Raw genomic sequence first — 18,246 nt, forward strand, 5'->3', positions numbered from 1 at the left:
AAGTTTTATATACTGTCAGTATAGACAATTTCAAGTTTCGAACAGATATAGTCAACCACTTTGACACTAGTTCACAAATATGAGACAAGTGTATCTATGAAAATTTCGAATAATATAATAGCAAAATTTTGAGATCTATAAAACTTACCACTATTAATACTTTGATCTCATGTTCTGATAATTTAGCTGGTTCATCTTTTCCAGTGCCTTCGAATTCAAGCAACACATCCAAGAAATCTTTCCTCTTCTCCATACCTTTCTTTCGTTCTTCCTCCCGTTCTTTGAGTAACATAGACATGATCTCCATCGCCTTCCCCATGTCTCGTGTCATCTTCTTCCTCAATTTTTGTAAATCGAACTTTCTAAGAAACGGAAATATATCTGAAACATTAGCAATACCTGACCACTCCATGATTCCCTTCATAGCATTGAAGAAATCCGAGGCCTCCTCAGATTCTGGATCAGCCAAGTCTTTCGATAGAACCAAATTCCCTAGCATATTAAACGATGCTAGGAATACAAAACGCGTTACCTCAATTCCACTTCCTTTTTCAGCAGAACTCCCTGCTTTTTCTATCCATTTTAACATATTATCCACACATTTTCGCCTTACTGGTACTGTTTCATTGATTTTTTTGTGTACAAACATTTCCACAGTACATATCCGCCTTTGGAATCGCCAAAAGGAGCCATATCGGCCTATAGCCAGAGACCCTTGATAGTAATTATGTGCCTGATTTACATCGACCGTTGGTCGATCCGCGAAGGAAGTATCATGGTTCTTAAATAACTCTGCAGCAGCCTGAGCTGTTTGAACAACCATAATGTTTGTTGAGGTGCCAAGTTTTAACCCCAAAACAGGGCCATATTTCTGTTGTAGAACTGACATTTTTTTGTAAGGCTCTTTTCCTAGTTCAAACATGTTACCAAAAATTGGTAATCCAGGTGGTCCTGGAGGTAGTTTGTATGAACATTTAGTACTCTTTTTCTGAGAAAAAAAAAGGATCAAAACTGGTAACAAGATGATTGCAGAGAAAAACAGATAGCTCCATTCCCATTCCATTTTTTTTTTTGGTTGACTTTACTGGTTTGCTGTAAATTGTGTAATGATAAGCTCTTATTTATAATTATTTATTTTTGAAACGTGGTCTGATAGATAAAGTTCTATTAAATGATTTCACCTATCTCATAACCCTTTTAACTTGGAATTGTTTATTCAATGGATCCTGAATTTTATATTGTGTCAGCTCAACCTACACATATTTTGAAATTTAACGGGTCAAGTGGGACTAACCCCTCATTTAAAGGACCCTTAAAACAGCCAACCGAACCCTCTAAGTGGGTTGCAGTCTTGCAGTCCCAATGGAACTGACTTATATTGACAACTCTAGTAATTTGATAACCTTTACCCCGAATGAGTGGGCACTAATATAGCAAAATAGTCGAATATAAGGAGTAATTAGGAAAGCGAATGTCAAGAAAATGACAAAAGTCTCACATTAATGTTAATGAGATGGGTGGACTCTGTATAAGTCTTGGGCAATCCTCCCTTGAGCTCGCTTTTGGGGGTTGAGTTAGGCATAATACCTAATTTCACATGATATTAGAGCAAGATAAAAGTTCAAAAGACTCGTTCACGCACCAGATGCTAAGCACTTGTCATGAAGTGTGGTGTTAAAGAATGACAATATTCAATGACAATTGACAAATGTGTATTGAATATAATAGATAAAAGTTCAACTATTGGCATCATGTCCACCTCTCTAGCCATATGCTCCTTCTGTTCGAATTTACTTGTCAAATAGGGGTTCTACTTTTACTTGTTATTTTTGACGAATTGAGAAAGAAATTATTTTTTTTCTATTATACTCTCAAATTATTAACATAAAGATAAAATAGTAAACTTATTATTTTAATTATTATTTTATTAATAGATGTAGTAAATTCGAAGAACAAGTGTCATGTCTATGTCAACTAGATATTGACTATTGATTTTTCTTTTTAAATTAAACTTGTGGCCCATTTGGCCTGTATTATTAGGTTGGGATTAACATTTTTAATGACTCAATAATATCAAGTCAATGATAAATTATGTCCACTAAATGATAAACAATATTTTTGTGTTTGTGACAAAATAATTGAGAGTACTAAGTAAAATAATAATTAATAAAATGTTGAAAAAATTGCTATCCAGTTGGCCCGTTGAAATTGATATGATAGAAGTTAAACCATAAAATTTCTTCAGTTCGAATCCATTTTTACCGTACTTGACATACCTTTTTTTCTTTTATTTTTTTTCACTCGGTGTCCGGAGTCCACATTGGAGCTCCGACTAAATCCGAATTGAGCTCTGCAGGGCCCATGGTGACGCTCCCAACATGATTTTCTCCATACTAGGGCTCGAACTCGAGACCTCTGATTAAGGGTGAAGCACTCTCACTAGTGCACCACAACCCATGTTGGTGACATACCTTCTTTCGTTTCATATTTATATGACGTAATTTAATTTATTATCAAATTAAACAAAAGTAAAGAATGTTAAAAATTTATGGCCTGAAGAATATGTAAGATTTGTGTAGCTATTAAAGCTTCTTATTAAAGTTAAACAAAGAAAATAAAATAAAATTATTTTAAATAGAAAATATTTCATCTTTTTTTAAATGAACGAATAATAATAACTTTCGAGGGTAAAAAAGAGAAAAATAAGTTGATCGGCAAGGTCAAACAGTGTCTCTTTAATGTTAATTACGTGATTAAAACATGCTCAAGTATAATTAATTACTACGTCAAAGATAAGAACTCTTTTAAATAATTATATTCGCGTGTTATTGGCAAACTCAATAATTTATTTCCACTTTATGCATGCAGTTCCTTTTTTAAGTAAAAAAATTGTTAGAATTAAATTTTTTAACTCATGTTACATATGGATTCCCATACACTTATTAGTACAGTTAATTGTTAACTAAAAACGTTATGGAGTAGTATCTATTATTGTTCAATTTTATAGGAGTATTACTTAATTCATATTGATTCGACTTATATATAATTTTTTTAAACGTACTTAGAAGTGTATTTTGTTAAATTATTTTTTCATGTCTTAGAATTTTAAATTTGACTATTTTTATGTTATTCCCTCTTTTTCTTTTTACTTGACAAACTTCGACTTAATATACCTATTAAGAAAATATTGATTGCTATAGAGAGTTTACTATTTTATCCCTATTAATTGATAGAATTTCAAATATCTCTAATCATTATATTTTTCATAATATTACTTAATGTTAATAAATTAAGAATATAATAGATAAAAATGTTATCATTTCTTAATTTGTAAAAAATGATAAGTAAAATAAAAAATTAGACAAGAGGAAGTATATAGTTATTTAATATAAAAGATAATATGAGATACGTCTTCCTTGGGATTTGCCCATGTGATCGGTCCATAATAATATAGTATTGTGTTTTGGACAATTTCAATCAGTATTATTTATGGGTGTGTGTGACACAATAAAAGGGATGACAAAGTCAATGTTTTCGTGCTGTTAAAATAGGCTTAGGTCATAGGGTTGGTTCAATCAAATTTGTTATTGAGATAAGTTTGGGATATGATTTTTTAAGTCTATTTAAAAGTAAGGTTTATAAGTCCGATTCATATAAATATTTGGCTCTTGAGACTTGATCGGGGCTGGGCATGGATCGATTTATGGGTCAAAATTATTTATTTAAAGATAATTCATAAAAATCTCACTAGTATATGAGCTAATTACTTAGATGCACGCTATATTGTAATATTACGAATTTTATCCAATTTTGGTGCGTCCAGATATATGGACTTAAAATTAGATGTAATTTGTTATAGATACATTCTATCCAAATGAATTCGTATGTATCTAGGATACATAGACAAATCTCGCGTCCTCGCTTCCCTCCCATTTCACTCACCACTCTCTTATCTCGCTAGCGTATCTAGGATGCATCACACCAGATATAATGATACATGTATCTCGTGTATCTAGTATCCTACATACATGCTAAGCACTAGATTTTTTGCTAGTACTATTATTGAAACAACACCATTATTCGCCATATTTGGTTTGGAAATCTTTTTATTTTCTTGATGTTATATAATTCTAAGTTTTAAAAGAAAAAAAAGGGCTAGCCCACCCAGCCCATGGCCCTTCTAAAGTTTGGTTGGGTTGAGCATTTTCAGGCCTTTCCAAATGGAGGGTCAGCTCGTCCTAGCCCATCAAATTCAATGCCCTCGAGGCTTAAGCCGGGTGGGCCGTAGCTATAGCCATCCCAGGGTATCCAACTGGCCACACTCCATCAAATTCTACGTTTAAAGAATATGTTTTTAAAGTTGGATACCCATGACAAAGTTATGCCTTTGGCGCAGTGGTAATGTGTGTCCATTTGAATGAAGAAATTTCGGATTTGAACCCTAAATAACTTAATATTTTTTTGTTTTATTTTGAGAGTCACACATCATTATTCTTGGACACTCATAATAAAACTATTTTCATATATGATGTGACACAAGCTTTGAATTATTTTTTTTTGTTTCCCACCCGGTGTCCTGTACCCACATTGGAGCCCGAAATTTGAATTCGCGCCGAAAAGTCCCACATTGGGGGGGGGGGGGTAAAACGCTCCCTAATAAAGTCGACTCCGTACCCAAAGGGGCTCGAACCTGAGACCTCTTGGTTAAGGATGAATGAATACTTATCACTCCACCACAACCCTTGTTGGTGACAGAAGCTTTGAATTAATTTGAAGGTTATTTTTTTTTTTTTTAACTCTTGAAGATGTAATATAATTCGTTTTTGGCTTTTGAATAATTAAATACAGTATAATCTTTCGTTTTGATTAATTTATCCTATATTTTTAGTTTTTGTATATAGAGTTTATAATCACAAAATTTTAAAAAAAAATTCTTGTCTTAAATCAAATCAAAATAAACAAAGTAAAATGGAGGGAGTATCATTTATTATTAAAATATTGTCCAAAAAGGATTAACCCGCGAAATTTTCACTCAAACCCGACCCACCCCTTTCCCTCTTCTTTTCTCCTTTTTGCAATTAATAAGTAATTTTCCCCTTCTTCTTCACAAAAGAGGAAAATTGGGGAAATGGCGATGGAGATTTATCGAGCCCTAAGTAATGGCCTATCACCGCTGATTCACTTTCGCCTGCGGTGGCGCTAATTGCTCCTCCTCGAACATCCTCTCCGCTGGCGGCGAACTTCTACGATCAGTATGTATATGAGAATTAGTGCGTCATATTTGGAATCTGCGGTTAATCTGCCCAATTTGTTGATCGGTATATTTATCACTGCTTCTTTTTTCATCCTAATATGAGATTTGTTTGCTGTAATGTGGAATTAGGTGAAGGAATATGCGCGATTCCTCTGTTTAAATGCTGCGTAGAAAAGAGGAAACTATCACACCAGCACTGCGAGTCTCAATTTTGAATCTAAAGACTATTTCTGTTTACATTATATTTTATTTTGATCCTTCGTTATTTCGCTAAGTTTTTGGTGATAAACAAATTTTGTGATGTGATAATGGTCTAACAGATCAATATTTTGCATTAATTATTATAGTTTTTGTATGGTTTCTCATCTGACAGTGACAATGATCTTCTCTACATAAATACACAAGAGTAGTTTAGTTTTCTTCTGCATAAAATGGAAGTTATTGTGGGGAGGTTTAGAGAGGGTGTGCTTTTGGATTTATGCAAATTTTACTTGCTATCTTTACTTTTGCTGTTGTTACGGTTCCTTTTCCTCCATGCTATGCAATGCTTTTTTCTAGTATTTGTTTTGACTTCCTTTCTTCTATATGTTCTTTGATATGCGGTGCTTGAGTTGGGGTCTTTCGGAAATAATTTCTCTACTTCCATGAGGTAGGGATATATTGTTGTTCTTACTATCTTTACTAGCTAGAACTTCATTATTACCCAAAAAAGAAAACCTAGAAGATCATTGTCTACTATGATATTTCCATTTCCTCTTCCTAATCAAGATTTATGTAGAAAAAGAAGAAGAAATTGGAAAGACTGAAATCTTCCAATTTCTGAGAATTAAACAGTAGCATGAACAACGATTACGTACATGTTAATAGTAGTTGAAGTCTTGTAGAATCTGTGTCGAAAAAGAAATTGCTTCAAGCTGACTACGTTTATCTTGGAAACTGATAGTTTCGTGATGTCTCGGGTTCAATCCTAGCATAGACAAAATCACTACGCGATTTCTTTCCAATTGTCCTAGGTGGACAGAGTTACTTGGTTCATATTGTTGGGAGGAGGTGACATGTATTCTGTGGAATTAGTCAAGGTGCACATAAGTTGGCTCAGATACCATAGTTATTAAAAGAAAAGAAAAGAAGAGAGTGTGTGTTTTTGTATTTTATTTCTTTCATAAAGGGTTATGTTAGAATGGATGCGTCCACCAGTGATCACTGGACCAGTCCCTCGACAGAATATTAGTGCGGAAAATAGATAACTCAAAGTAAATCAAGCACAAGGATTTTACGTGGAAACCCTTTGCTCAAGGGAGGTGAAAACCACGACCTGTACTCACAGGATTTCAACCCAAACTCCATTTCACTCAAACGGAGCAAAGTTTCAGTTTACAAACTCCTGCAACTTAGGAATTAAAACTCTTTAATCACTTCCCCCTTACTATAGCAACTCTAATACAAAGGAAACTAAGCAATAACTCTATTTCCCACTAAACCAAGTAACTCTAATTGATCTAGACTTTAAGAACCCAACAAGGCTAACCACCAACTCTGGTCTCGACGATAAGAGCATAAACAAGCAGCAACTCTGCTGCACCACACATCAACTAACTCTTGTTGACACTCCTAGGCAACTCTACCCAAGAGAACATCAAAACAATTATGCAAAAAAGCTTGACCAAAAATGTAGATGATTCAACTAACTAGTTCTAGTTAATACGACTCAAACTAAAGACTTAGACAAGCAACTGATCTACTATCCTTTATAACTTGGGAGTTGATTTACAATATAAGAACATAAGACACAGAGCTCAGCATTTCATCAGGTCTTTTGTTGAGTATGAGTAGTGTTCATCCTTGAAGATGACTTCTTCTTTGTGAGCTTATGAATTTTCAGAAATTCAAAACTTTGTTTGTCAAATCTTGAGTTTATGTCTTTTGAGAAGAGACTATATCAAATGGACACAAACCCCTGGGGACGACATCATTGCCAGAGAGCTTGCTTCTCTAAAAATACGTGCACCAACAATATCAGAGTTGACAACTTTTTGACAGTTGTCTGTTTCATGTACCCAGTCTTTCCGGGACCAGGTCCCTTGCAGTGTGTTCTTTGATGCTTGAGTTCTTGAAAAGACTTGGGAGCTCTCTTTCTTTTTGAATGAATAATGTTGTTTGTTTATTGTTGTATATATCAATCACCAACAAGAGTTTTGACCACTTAAACAAACAGCCTCGCCGCCCTTCCTATTGGTGAAGTACACTGCACTTTTCACCAACCAACCTGACAAGACAACTTTACAGCTGTACACCATTTTGAACCTGGACGAGAGCACTCTGCTAGAGACCGGGTCCCTGCATTTGTGAGGATCATCAAAATTCAAAACACTTAGAATACAACATGTTAGTTTGTCCACATGGAGCGACATACGACCTGTACCAATCCAACAATTTCTTATTGCTTACAGAGGAGACATGATTTCCAAATATAATATTATGTTGGTTATGGGATATAATATTGCCTTGCTTAGATGGTTTGGCTTGGGACATCCATAATGAAGGTCTCAAATTCAAAATCCCTTGTCTGCAAGAGTAGAGAGTTTGTCTTCTGGGTCGAGCTAGTCGAACGGGGCTTGTGTAGTGCAGTTCACCGATTTTGTATGGTTTGCAAGCTATTGCATAAAAACGGAGTTTACGCTATTGTATTTCTCTAGCGCTCTTTGAAGTTGAAAACCAACAAGACTTTGCTAGCGTTCAATAATTCATATCTTATTGGAACAAAATTAAAAAAAGATCCTAGTGTGGACGAGAAGGATTTTTTCAAGATAGATAATCACTTCTTTAAATGTGAGACTGAGGTTACTAAGAACCCTCTGGCTCCAGAATGGAGGGTGGTTCCAGAAGCCCAGGTGCCAACATCAACATAACTTGCCCACACACCTAACCATCAAAAAAGCATGCGAGACTTCAAAAAGACATTCAAAGTTTGATTCATAAGCAACTTCGTAAAGACTATTCAAGCTAAAATTGATTTTAAGTATTACATTTATCACACATGAATTTCTCCAAATTACAATCTTGTTGACAAAGATCTAGATACATACTATAAATATTGTACTAAAGAAACTCCAGTTGCATTACAAATACTTTTTTTTAAAATGGGGTAGGGTGGGGAATCGAACATTCACCAACAAGGTTAAATTTTAGGTGGTCAACCAACTGAGCTACTAAGATTCCCACATTGCAAATACTTATTATAAGGAACATGTGCAAAAAAAATGCATACATAATTATAAAGACATACTTGTTGGCTCGATAAGATTGATGAGTTCTCAAGCCTTTTTTGGTATTACTTTCAAAGAGTCACGTTTTCTGGCTGTTGCACCCATGCTTTCATCCATATTGATAGATTTAGGTGAGACACCGTTAGGAAGCTCCCAATCGAATTCATGAAGCAATGATCCCAGAGCAAAATGCATCATTCTATGGCCTAAAGGCAAGCCAACACACATCCTCCGTCCTGCACCAAATGGAATTAGCTCATAATGCTGACCCTTCACGTCTAATTTAGAGCCAAGAAACCTCTCAGGCTTGAAACTCATTGGGGCGTCCCAACATTCAGGATCTCTTCCAATTGCCCAAGCATTTACAAGAACTCGAGTACCTTTTGGCATGTCGTACCCCATGAACTTGGTGTCTTGAATTGTCTCTCTTGGGATCAAGAAAGGCAGAGGAGGATGTAAACGAAGCGATTCTTTGATTACAGATTGCATATAAGGAAGATTTTCGATGTCACTTTCTTCAAACTTCTTGTTTGGTCCTATAACTTTTGATATCTCTGTTTTCACTTTGGCCATTGCTTCTGGATGGCGCAAAAGCTCTGTTAGTGCCCATTCTACGCTGCTGCTAGTCGTCTCTGAACCGGCTAAAAACATTTCCTGATGCAGAACCGTATATAATCAGTGTATAGTATATGTATACCAGATAGGAAAAGTGAAACAGTGAACCCAGCCGGCTATTTGTGTAAAGATCTCAAAAGAACTTACATTAACTTTTCAATCAAATTAGTCCTCATAATTAAAGTGAGCAATAGTAGTAAAAGACAAGAAATGAAGACTGTTGAGTGAAGACTGAGGCCTGAGGAGCATAAATTATTCCCTAAGCAGCACACATTTTTCTGCTCCAGATACAACTAATTGAAAAGAAAATCATTAATGTTGAAAAGATAAGTGTAGAAATTTTTTAAAAAAAACCTTACCACTATTAATACTTTGATCTCAAGTTCTGATAATTTAGCTGGCTCATCTTTTCCAGTGCCTTCAAATTCAAGCAACACATCCAAGAAATCTTTCCCCTTCTCCGCACCCTTCTTTCGCTCTTCCTCGCGTTCCTTGAGAAACATAGACATGATCTCAATGGCCTTCCCCATGTCTCGTGTCATCTTCTTCCTCAAATTTTGTAAATCAAACTTTCTAAGAAATGGAAATATGTCAGAAACATTAGCAATACCTGACCACTCCATGATTCCCTTCATGGCATTGAAGAAATCCGAGGCTTCCTCGGATTCTGGATCAGCCAAGTCTTTCGACAGAATCAAATTCCCTAGCATATTAAACGATGCTAGGAACACAAAACGTGTTACCTCAATCCCACTTCCTTTTTTAGCAGAATTCGCTGCTTTCTCAATCCATTTTACCATATTATCCACACATTTTCGCCTTACTGGTATTGTATCACTAATCTTTTTGTGTACAAACATCTCCACAGTACATATTCTCCTTTGAAAGCGCCAAAAGGAGCCATATTGGCCTATAGCCAGAGACCCTTGATGGTAATTGTGTGTCTTATTTACATCAGGTATGAATCGATCCGCAAAGGAAGTATCATGGTTCTTAAATAATTCTGCAGCAGCCGGAGCTGTTTGAACAACCATAATGTTGGTTGAGGTGCCAAGTTTTAACCACAAAACAGGGCCATATTTCTGTTTTAGATCTGCCATTCTTTTGTAGGGCTCTGTTCCTAGTTCAAACATGTTACCAAAAAATGGTAATCCAGGTGGTCCTGGAGGTAATTTGTAAGAACATTTTGTAGTCTTTTTCTGAGAAAAAAATAGGATGAAAACTGGTAATAAGATGATTGAAGAAAAACACAGATAACTCCATTCCCATTCCATCTCTCCTATACTTTTTTTAGTGAGTTTGCTATAAATTATGTGACGGATGCTCTTATTTATAATGTTATATTGCTTCTCATTACCTCATAACCATTTAACTTGGTACTGTTTACTCAGTGCCCAACTAAACTATTTTTGTCCTAATTACCCTTCAAAAATCAATTACCTATAAAGTTCAAATTTTGGCTCCACGCGGCAGCTATGGCCTCGAGCTACATGTTATGTGTGTGCCAATTAGATATGAGCTTTGATTTTTCTTTTTGAAACTTCAACCCTCGTTTGCTTGAATAGTTAATATACTTAGGTTAGCTCAACATTTTCAATGCTTATTAATATTGTCGGCGTTTATGATAAATTACGTCCACAAAACATGTTTCTTTGCTTTACCATACTATTTATCTGACAAGATAGTAGACGTACTTAGAATAATTGCGATCACTATTCATAAAGTAAAATGATAAGAAAATGTTGTAAATTGGTACCCAATAATTGGCACTTGTCAATTATATGCAGGGGCGGAACTATTGTAGCAGAAGGGGTTTCGGGCGAATCCACTGATTTTTCCGTAGATCCTATATTCATATTAAAATATCAAATAAAACGTACATATAAATTTCCTGCGAACCCTCTAACACAATGAGGCGGGTGGCCCAGTGATCTCCCCGCACCCAGTGAAATCATTCAATACACGCACCATGGGTTTAAAACCCACTCACGGCACCAATTTTTTGGAATTAATTTCAGATAAAAACATTGGATTTTTGTTTTTATAAAAAATAGAAAATTGGCAAATGATAATTTATATTTAAAATATAAATAATAGAAAATCGGTATAGAAAATTGGCAAATAATGATATATATATAAAAACAGAAAAACGGTTAATGATAATAAAAAAAAAGTGTTTGGATCATACTTTAAAACAATATCTAACTATTGATTTCTACTCAGATATTCAAAAAAATTTAACCCAAATATAATTTCATTGATTTCTACTCAAATATTCAAAAAATTTAGCCCAAATTTATTTTAAAAAATTAGGATTCTAACTTTTATTGTTGATCTGATGGCTATCATCCAACCTCTGCCTTCGATATCTACTATGTACTCTCACCTCTCCTTTTTCATTTTTTTTTATTTGTTTGCTTTTACACCGTAGAATTATCTATTCAAAAATCATTTTTTAATATTTTCTAAGGTTATCTCACATATTGATAATTGATTATAGTAAATAATTGTTATTTGCTTTTCGAAATTATAACTTTTGAAGGTAGTAATAATTCAAGGTCACAATGAAACTAGTAAAATATATATTTTAGGTGCAAAAAATATTAATGGTGAATTAAATATTTTTTCTCACTTAAAATAGTATTTTATATTATAATAAAAAATATTCAAGAATTATATTTAAAAAATTATTCATCTTTCATTAACAATATTTTAGAACTTTAAATTAAATTACTCAAATCTTCATATTATTAAAATAAGTTTTTAGAATAACAATATCTAAGGTAATGTTTTCAACCATGACAAACATCTCATTAACATAATTTGTGGTTTGTGATTTTTAAGATCGTTATTTTTTTTAAAATTTAGAATCCACAAGTCTGAAATCCTAGCTCCGCCTCTGATTATATGATACAAATAGATAAACACTAAAATTTCTAACGTTTAAATCCATTTTTAAGTTATCATAATCCTTTTGTTTCAGTTATCGAATTGATTTGTCATGAAGTCTAAAAAGAAGAAAAAATAAAATTTGTATAGCTATCAAAGCTTCTCATTAAGGAAAGAATAAAATGCATTGAAATACGTTAATCTTTTTGGATGGATTCATAATTTTCCCATAAAGAAATAATATCACGTGAATTAAAATAAAAAAAGTAAATAAAACACAGTGATGACTTTCAAGAGGAAAATAAGTTGGTTAGCTAGGTCAATCAATATCTCTTTCATGTTAATAATGTGAATATAAATATATTCAAGATAATTACGTTAAATATGAGAACTCTTTTAAATGAATTATATTCGTGTATTCTTGGCAAATCACGTACAATGTTTCATAGTCTATATTTTCTATGCAAATCATCCAAAATGATAGATAAGATAACCATTAAGTCGTTATTACATGAATTGCTCAATTAGTAAATGTGAGTAAATCTCAAATTAACAAAAGGCTTAAGTCTGACCTCTTAAAGTTATCCGCATATTAGTCACTTCAATGGTGAAAAAATAAATATGTATTGAACATTTTTCTGACCCTTAGTTAAAAGAGGAAGTGTGTAATAGACATGTATATGATGTGGCAAAGAAGACATGTGCCATTTAATTTAAAATCATTATAAAAATGAATTTTGCTTATAAACAAGTTCAAATCTAAAAAAAAAAAGTTTTCAACTAAATAAATAGAAATTATACACACTCACTCTTGTTCACCATTGTTAATTCTCCATATTATGTATGGATTTTATCATTTTTGTTTCTCTATATGCCTTCTTTCTTATTCACATTTAAATTAATAGTGTTTTCTTAAAAGATCTATTCTTTCTTTATTTATTTTGATTATGACTTTTTTTTCTATTTGTGCTTCGATTTATGGGGAAGAAGGGACGTGGGGGAGAGGTGAAGAGAGAGAAAATATTTGAATAATGATCTCTATTTTTTCAGGCAAAGTAGATGTGGATGGTGGTCTCTATTTTTTCGACAAAGAAGACGTAGATAATAATCTCCATTGTTTCTGACAAAGATGAAAGAACTATGGATGGTAATCTCCATTTTTTTTTCAGAAAAAAATAACGGGAGTAGTTCTACATCTGCAAAATTAATAGTACAATGATAAGAATTTTTATTTTTATTTTTATTTTTAAAAAAGAAAAAAAATTGTAAAAAAACAAATTGGATTGTTGTGAAGAAGTGGTTACAACAAGTGTAAAAAAAATGACAGGAGCAGCTCTACATCTGCAAAGAGACAACGATTGTTATTTTTTTAAAAAAATAATGAGGAAAAATTGAAAAGGAAAAGAGAAAATGTTAAAATATTGGTTTCACGTGCTCACCAAGGTATGAATTACACTTTTTACGTCACGTCTGCATAAAGTGTTTAAGTGGTTCAAATTCGAGAGGGTAGAGGTGTTCAATTGGTATACGTTCTAGTTGAGGTGTCTAAGTAAATTAAGCGGACAACTTCAAGGTGCCATAGAGGACTTAAGCCTTAACACAATCTTACAAGCGAACAAAATTTGACAAAAGTAAAATAGAGCATGACAAAATCAACCCATAAAATCATGATATATTCAGTTTGTTTAGATTTGAGTGAATTTACGATCTATTCATTTAATTAACTCGGTCCATTTTGACCCAGCTTAATTTAGTTCATTTTAAAATTGCGCTAATATTTTGCCCAGATAGACTCGAGAAACTATCTAAATATTTTTTTTAAAAATATTTTTTATTTAATATGTTATAATATAAGGGAGATTTTTCTAGTAGGTACTCGAACAAAGTATAAGAAAACAAATTAAGAAATTAAAACATAGTAAGAATTAAACGAGTTAGGTTATGGCCCAATTTTTAGCCGTGATAATGATTGTAGAGATCAATTACTTGGGTGAATCAATTATTAACTCAACTTATTTTGACATGCTCAAATTCAAACCAATTCACCCATCTAACACTCCTAATCATATTCTATTTTATAGGGAAATTCATACCAACAAACTCTTGAAATTTATTATGGGACCTTATGGCCCATTTATTATCTCAACTATGCTCTAATTACGTCCACAGAACATGTTTCTTTGCTTTACCATAATATTTATCTGACAAGATAGTAGACGTACTTAGAATAATTGCGATCACCATTCATAAAGTAAAATGATAAGAAAATGTTGTAAATTGGTACCCAATAATTGGCACTTGTCGATTATATGCAGGGGCGGAGCTACTGTAGCAGAAGGGGTTTCGAGCGAATCCACTTGCTTTTCCGTAGATTCTATATTCATATTAAAATATCAAATAAAACGTACATATAAATTTCATGCGAACCCTCTACAGGGGCGGCTCAAACCCGTTGGTGGCCTAAAGGCCAAAATCAAACTAGAGGCCTTAAAAAAATAAATTATAAATGTATTTATTTTAAATCTATTTTTCTAGCTTTTTGAAATGCAAAGTTGTTAATAATTTTTGTGTAGTCAATCTCTTCTAATAATTTTTTTTCAATCGATAATATAGCCAAACCACTTAATCTTTCTTGAGACATTATCGATCTTAAATAATATTTTATTATTTTTAATTTTAAAAAACTTTTTTCGGCTGAAGCGACTATTACGGGAATTGTTAACATTATTCTATAAGCAATGTAAGCATTTGGAAAAGAATCAAGTCTTTTTATTTGATTGAGTATCTCAATTAGAGTATTGTCTTCTACTTTTATGATTTCCCTTAACACTTTTAATTCAGAAAATAAGTCTAAACCGTCAATATCGGAGTGAGTATTATGTTTTAAGGAACATTCAAGTTTAAGACAATATTTTTTCAAATTCTCATCATCTAATGATCTCAATTTTTTCCCACTAAATAGAAAACCAAAAATATTTTCATATACTTCAAATTGTTCAAATCTACTTTAAAGTGAAAAGATGGTTTGGTCTGCTATGTATAAAAAGTAATCAACTCTAAATGATTATTCAAGAGATCTTGTGATTTCATTATCAACATTCTCATCAAATTGTTTTTTTCTATAAATTACACGTTTCTTACTAAATACGGGTTCTATATTCATCTCTAATGCAATTTCCTTAGCCGAAATCATAGTACTTGTAAATCCTTCTTCTCTATATGTTTTAAAAAAAAGAAACTAAACCTCTTAATTGATCTATAGAGACATCAAAATCTAACAAATATTTTAAAACACTATTTACAATATCAAATAAAAAATATAATAAACATAAGACACAAAACAAAAATAATAGTAGAAATTAGAATGATATTACCGAATTCAAAAGCTATGAAGACTTGATTTCCAAAAATGAATCGGGCTGCTGCAATATAGTTTTCTCCAAATTTATAATATAAAGTATCAATAGAACGAGTAAATTTTTAAGCTTTGAATAAGAGAGAGATGTAAGATTAGAAAAAAGAAAGTGAGAAGAAATAGAAGGGAGGAGGATAGAATATATAAAAATAAAATTAGAAAAAAAATAAGGTAAAAAAAAAATATAACTTGTACATTAAAAAAAAAAGTATACAACTTTTTATTGAAAAGTGAAAAAGTCATAGTCATATCTATCATACTATCCGTTTTGCATTTATTGTCTTGGTTCTAACAATTTTTTTAAAAAAATTAATCCTTCCTTATTAACTAAAAAATGGGGCCTTTGCATTTATTGTCTTAGTTCTAATATTTTTAAAAAAAATTTAATCCTACCTAATTAACTAAAATATGGGGGGGGCCTAAAATTGAGTACCTAAGGCGAAAGACTGTTTTTTAAGCCTTACCAGCCGCCCCTGACCCTCTAACACAATGAGGCGGGTGGCCCAGTGGTCTCCCCGCACCCAGTGAAATCATTCAATACACGCACCATGGGTTTAAAACCCACTCACGGCACCAATTTTTTGGAATTAATTTCAGATAAAAACATTGGATTTTTGTTTTTATAAAAAATAGAAAATTGGCAAATGATAATTTATATTTAAAATATAAATAATAGAAAATCGGTATAGAAAATTGGCAAATAATGATATATATATAAAAACAGAAAAACGGTTAATGATAATAAAAAAAAAGTGTTTGGATCATACTTTAAAACAATATCTAACTATTGATTTCTACTCAGATATTCAAAAAAATTTAACCCAAATATAATTTCATTGATTTCTACTCAAATATTCAAAAAATTTAGCCCAAATTTATTTTAAAAAATTAGGATTCTAACTTTTATTGTTGATCTGATGGCTATCATCCAACCTCTGCCTTCGATATCTACTATGTACTCTCACCTCTCCTTTTTCATTTTTTTTTATTTGTTTGCTTTTACACCGTAGAATTATCTATTCAAAAATCATTTTTTAATATTTTCTAAGGTTATCTCACATATTGATAATTGATTATAGTAAATAATTGTTATTTGCTTTTCGAAATTATAACTTTTGAAGGTAGTAATAATTCAAGGTCACAATGAAACTAGTAAAATATATATTTTAGGTGCAAAAAATATTAATGGTGAATTAAATATTTTTTCTCACTTAAAATAGTATTTTATATTATAATAAAAAATATTCAAGAATTATATTTAAAAAATTATTCATCTTTCATTAACAATATTTTAGAACTTTAAATTAAATTACTCAAATCTTCATATTATTAAAATAAGTTTTTAGAATAACAATATCTAAGGTAATGTTTTCAACCATGACAAACATCTCATTAACATAATTTGTGGTTTGTGATTTTTAAGATCGTTATTTTTTTTAAAATTTAGAATCCACAAGTCTGAAATCCTAGCTCCGCCTCTGATTATATGATACAAATAGATAAACACTAAAATTTCTAACGTTTAAATCCATTTTTAAGTTATCATAATCCTTTTGTTTCAGTTATCGAATTGATTTGTCATGAAGTCTAAAAAGAAGAAAAAATAAAATTTGTATAGCTATCAAAGCTTCTCATTAAGGAAAGAATAAAATGCATTGAAATACGTTAATCTTTTTGGATGGATTCATAATTTTCCCATAAAGAAATAATATCACGTGAATTAAAATAAAAAAAGTAAATAAAACACAGTGATGACTTTCAAGAGGAAAATAAGTTGGTTAGCTAGGTCAATCAATATCTCTTTCATGTTAATAATGTGAATATAAATATATTCAAGATAATTACGTTAAATATGAGAACTCTTTTAAATGAATTATATTCGTGTATTCTTGGCAAATCACGTACAATGTTTCATAGTCTATATTTTCTATGCAAATCATCCAAAATGATAGATAAGATAACCATTAAGTCGTTATTACATGAATTGCTCAATTAGTAAATGTGAGTAAATCTCAAATTAACAAAAGGCTTAAGTCTGACCTCTTAAAGTTATCCGCATATTAGTCACTTCAATGGTGAAAAAATAAATATGTATTGAACATTTTTCTGACCCTTAGTTAAAAGAGGAAGTGTGTAATAGACATGTATATGATGTGGCAAAGAAGACATGTGCCATTTAATTTAAAATCATTATAAAAATGAATTTTGCTTATAAACAAGTTCAAATCTAAAAAAAAAAAGTTTTCAACTAAATAAATAGAAATTATACACACTCACTCTTGTTCACCATTGTTAATTCTCCATATTATGTATGGATTTTATCATTTTTGTTTCTCTATATGCCTTCTTTCTTATTCACATTTAAATTAATAGTGTTTTCTTAAAAGATCTATTCTTTCTTTATTTATTTTGATTATGACTTTTTTTTCTATTTGTGCTTCGATTTATGGGGAAGAAGGGACGTGGGGGAGAGGTGAAGAGAGAGAAAATATTTGAATAATGATCTCTATTTTTTCAGGCAAAGTAGATGTGGATGGTGGTCTCTATTTTTTCGACAAAGAAGACGTAGATAATAATCTCCATTGTTTCTGACAAAGATGAAAGAACTATGGATGGTAATCTCCATTTTTTTTTCAGAAAAAAATAACGGGAGTAGTTCTACATCTGCAAAATTAATAGTACAATGATAAGAATTTTTATTTTTATTTTTATTTTTAAAAAAGAAAAAAAATTGTAAAAAAACAAATTGGATTGTTGTGAAGAAGTGGTTACAACAAGTGTAAAAAAAATGACAGGAGCAGCTCTAC

The 18,246-nt window shown here is 31.8% G+C and overlaps 1 protein-coding gene and 1 long non-coding RNA gene across 22 annotated transcripts in view; one reads left to right on the forward strand and one right to left on the reverse strand.

The window, feature by feature from the left end:
* Positions 1-18,246, reverse strand: part of LOC125864330 (cytochrome P450 76A2) — a 40,032-nt gene that overhangs the window by 8,577 nt on the left and 13,209 nt on the right. For 2 of the 21 annotated variants that reach the window (XM_049544281.1, XM_049544276.1), the window contains exons 2-3: positions 9,495-9,745; positions 8,901-9,174 (exon numbers count right to left, since the gene is read on the reverse strand). The exons of 5 other annotated variants lie outside the window; for them this stretch is intronic. In XM_049544281.1, coding sequence (XP_049400238.1) covers positions 8,901-9,174; positions 9,495-9,745 — 525 coding nt within the window. Of the gene's footprint in view, positions 1-148; positions 1,108-8,818; positions 9,175-9,494; positions 10,422-18,246 lie in introns of those variants that run through there. 14 more of the 21 variants (XM_049544279.1, XM_049544278.1, XM_049544283.1 and 11 more) reach the window with 12 other exon arrangements.
* LOC125864334 (uncharacterized) lies at positions 819-10,414 on the forward strand. Its single transcript, XR_007446228.1, has 2 exons — positions 819-945; positions 10,292-10,414. It is a non-coding gene; the product is annotated as an uncharacterized LOC125864334 (long non-coding RNA).

Source organism: Solanum stenotomum, chromosome 5, assembly GCF_019186545.1.
Source record: "Solanum stenotomum isolate F172 chromosome 5, ASM1918654v1, whole genome shotgun sequence".
NCBI lineage: Eukaryota > Viridiplantae > Streptophyta > Magnoliopsida > Solanales > Solanaceae > Solanum > Solanum stenotomum.